This window comes from Mus caroli, chromosome 7 (assembly GCF_900094665.2).
Source record: "Mus caroli chromosome 7, CAROLI_EIJ_v1.1, whole genome shotgun sequence".
In the NCBI taxonomy this organism is placed as follows: Eukaryota; Metazoa; Chordata; class Mammalia; order Rodentia; family Muridae; genus Mus; species Mus caroli.
In genome coordinates, this window is record NC_034576.1 from 18,736,960 (window position 1) to 18,740,205 (window position 3,246).

The 3,246-nt window shown below is 52.6% G+C and overlaps 1 protein-coding gene across 3 annotated transcripts in view; it reads right to left on the reverse strand.

Moving 5' to 3' along the window:
- Mark4 (microtubule affinity regulating kinase 4) overlaps positions 1–3,246 on the reverse strand; it is a 36,123-nt gene that overhangs the window by 20,181 nt on the left and 12,696 nt on the right. For all 3 annotated transcript variants that reach the window (XM_021166828.2, XM_029479853.1, XM_021166827.2), the window contains exons 7-8: positions 2,536–2,592; positions 519–755 (exon numbers count right to left, since the gene is read on the reverse strand). In XM_021166828.2, coding sequence (XP_021022487.1) covers positions 519–755; positions 2,536–2,592 — 294 coding nt within the window. The remainder of the gene's footprint in view (positions 1–518; positions 756–2,535; positions 2,593–3,246) is intronic.

Genomic DNA, 3,246 nt, shown 5'->3' on the forward strand with positions numbered 1-3,246 from the left:
GGCTCAGTGGTAGAGCCCCTGCCTAGAATCCCCCAGTGAGGGGCTGGGAGTGTGGCTCAGTGGTAGAGTACTTACTTGGCTTTAGTTCCATCCCCATCAGCAAAATCCCTGAGCGGTTTATCTGAACCCAGCTCCCCCTCCCCCATCCTAACGTTAAGCAAGCACTAGTCTGCCCCCACTTTCTGTGGATTTCCCTAATCTGGGCACTGCACAGAAATGAAACCCTGCCTTCTGTCACTGCTTGTGGGGCTCGCCCACCCCTCCTGCCATGTTTCTGTCTCTCTTACATGCATTGGATCTGAAAAGCCTTAAATGGGGCATGACCCAGAAATTTCTAATGATTTTTTTCCCCCAGAGCAGGTCAATATTAGAACCAAAATCCACCAGCTGTTCAGCTCACAGCTTGGGGCCCAACAGTGCCAGCCATACCGGGGCAGTGGGCACCAGAGCCACCCCAGTTCCTCATCTGACCACATGACCTCAGTCCCATCTGATCCTGCCCACTCCATCCCTGGCACCTTGAGGTTGTGCCCATCAAAGGGCAGGGAACCGCTGACCAGCGTGTACAGGATGACACCCAGGCTCCAGATGTCCACCTCTGGCCCATCATACTTCTTGCCCTGGAACAGCTCTGGGGCGGCGTATGGGGGGCTCCCACAGAAGGTGTCCAGCTTGGAGCCCAGCGTGAACTCATTGCTGAAGCCGAAGTCGGCGATTTTGATGTTGGCCTCGGCATCTAGCAACAGGTTTTCAGCCTGAGAGGGAAAGAGAAGCCAGGGGATGAAGCCACAGTCTTGTCTCTGCCTGCCAGCGCTGGAATTACAGGCCTGCACCATCACACCATGTTTACATGGGATTGGTAATACAGCCCGCTTTTTGCATTCTAGGCTAGTATTCCTCAGGGTGACCTACATCTGAAGCCTGGTGACAATTTATCTGAGGCTCCACAGTCCAGCCTTAGTTCTGATGGTCTCCATCTGGACCTGGGAAACCACTTTGGTCAATTCCAGTCTCCTCCACTAGGTGGCGTACAACCTCCAGGTTAATTCTCCCCATCAACCTAGCCAAAAATGATAGTAAAGTGCCTGCCTCATAGAGCAAGTATCCATAAGCTTCTACAGCCATTCCATGTGGGCTCCTTTGACCTCATTACATAGCCCAGGCTGTCCTCCAACTCATGGAAATTACCTCCTGAGTGCTGCGATTGCAAGTTTGTATTCCTGTCCCTGACATAAGGCTTGCTAATTAAAAAGCTACTATAGAGCCTAGGCTTGCTTCAAACTCATGGTAATTCTCCTGCCTCATCTTCCCGAGGACTGGGATTGCAGGTGAGACATGCACATCCAACTCTCCCCAGTCCCCAGGCTGTGCTTGCTTTTGTTGTTGCAACTTTGAGGCAGGGTCACATCTAGCTGAGGCTGGCCTTAGTGGCCCCTTTTTGTCTCCTGTGGTTGAGACTTGAACCCAGGGCCTTGCACACATCAAACAAGCACTCGATTACACACTACATGCGTAGCCCTTGGCCTTGAACTGATCCGCAAGCCTGAACCACCCAAGACCTGAGATTGCGGGCCCTCGCCACACTGGGCTGGCCCCAGGGGTTGTTCTCATTACATGTATCTTCCTGGGGACCAGGACGGGAAGTACACATCATATGGCGGTCAGAGGCTAACTGTGTACAGCCAGCTCTCTCCTCCCATCATGTGGGTCCCCAGGGATTGAACACAGGCTGACGGAAGTGTAGAGCAGGTGCCTTTATCCACTAAAGCCACCTCAGGACCATCCCCCAGGGCTATGAAAAACAATGAAAAACTCTGTTCCTTGGGCACAGTCTGCTTTAAAGCCCTCACTGCCAATAAAATAGAGCAAAATAAAAGAAATAATAATAATAAAAAGGAGGCGGGCAGTGGTGGCACACACCTTTAATCCCAGCCCTCAGTAAGCAGAGGCAGGTGGATCTCTGTGAGTTCGAGGGTGACCTGGTCTATAGAGCGAGTTCCAGAACAGCCAGGGTTACACAGAGAAATGGAAAAAAATAATCAAAATAAATAAGTGAATTAATATAAAATAAAATAAAGCCCCTAGTGTGCCCCAGCACACAGGAGGTGCTCCGGAAGGGTAACCCAGACCGGCCTGTGTGGAGCCCTCTGGATGCTACAGGCACCTGGGTTGGGCCTTAGGGGTCTCTTTCCCATCCTTGTTGCCTGTCCTGTGCCTCGCTGCCATCCTAGGACTCTGAGCTCCCAAGACTGTGGAATAACTTGGGCCTGAAAGCCAAGTTCTCAGGGATTCTAGAAGGTCCACATGTCAGAGACACAGCGACCCTGAAGGCCGAATACAGATAGCCTATCTCATCCCCATGGCCATCCTGAGGCCGTCCCAGGACACAAGTTCCCGTGGCTGTCCCCCCACCTCCATCACGTCACAGATGCGTGGGAAAGAACCTGGGGCACTGCAGCTGGGGAAGGTCAAAGGGAGGAGCAGGGAGCGTGAGGCGTGGCTGGCAGCTGGGCTCTCACAGTGGGAGGGGCTTACCTTTAGATCCCTGTGTACAATGTTCTTCTGATGACAGTAGTGCACGGCTGACACGATCTACGGTTGAAGACAAGTCATGTGGGAGGCCAGAGTCTTCCATGTCCCTTGCAGCCCAAAAAGCCACCACCCACAGCTGACCTACCTGCCCAGTACTTCTCTGGGCACCAGTCGAGGACCTGGGGGCTCAGCCAGGTTCAGAGAGCATTGAACACCGGGACATCATCTATAGTCTCACAGGCAGGTCTGTCTCTGTCTCTCTCTCTCTGTCTCTCTCATACACACACATACACACAAACACACACATGGATACATGCATGCACATGCAGGTATGCACACACGCATGTCCTTGGTTGTTGTATCAAGACCTTGGGACTAGTCTATGTTTGGGAACTCCAAAGTGTCCCATGCAGGGAAACAGGTATGTGGCCCCAACTCACCAGGGCTACAATCTGTACCTGTACCTGAAGGTGCTTACTCTACACAAAGGGTGCCCTCACACCAGTAGTACATACAGTGGTGCCCACTCACAGGCCACACACCCTGAAATGCTTCTCACACCCGTGCATCTTCTCATTTCACACCTATGGATCTTCTCACCCTGAATCTGTTCTTCATTCCTGCATGTCCACTCACCTCACACCTGGGCCTCACACCTGCATGTCCACTCACCTCACACCTGGGCCTCACACCTGCATGTCCACTCACCTCACA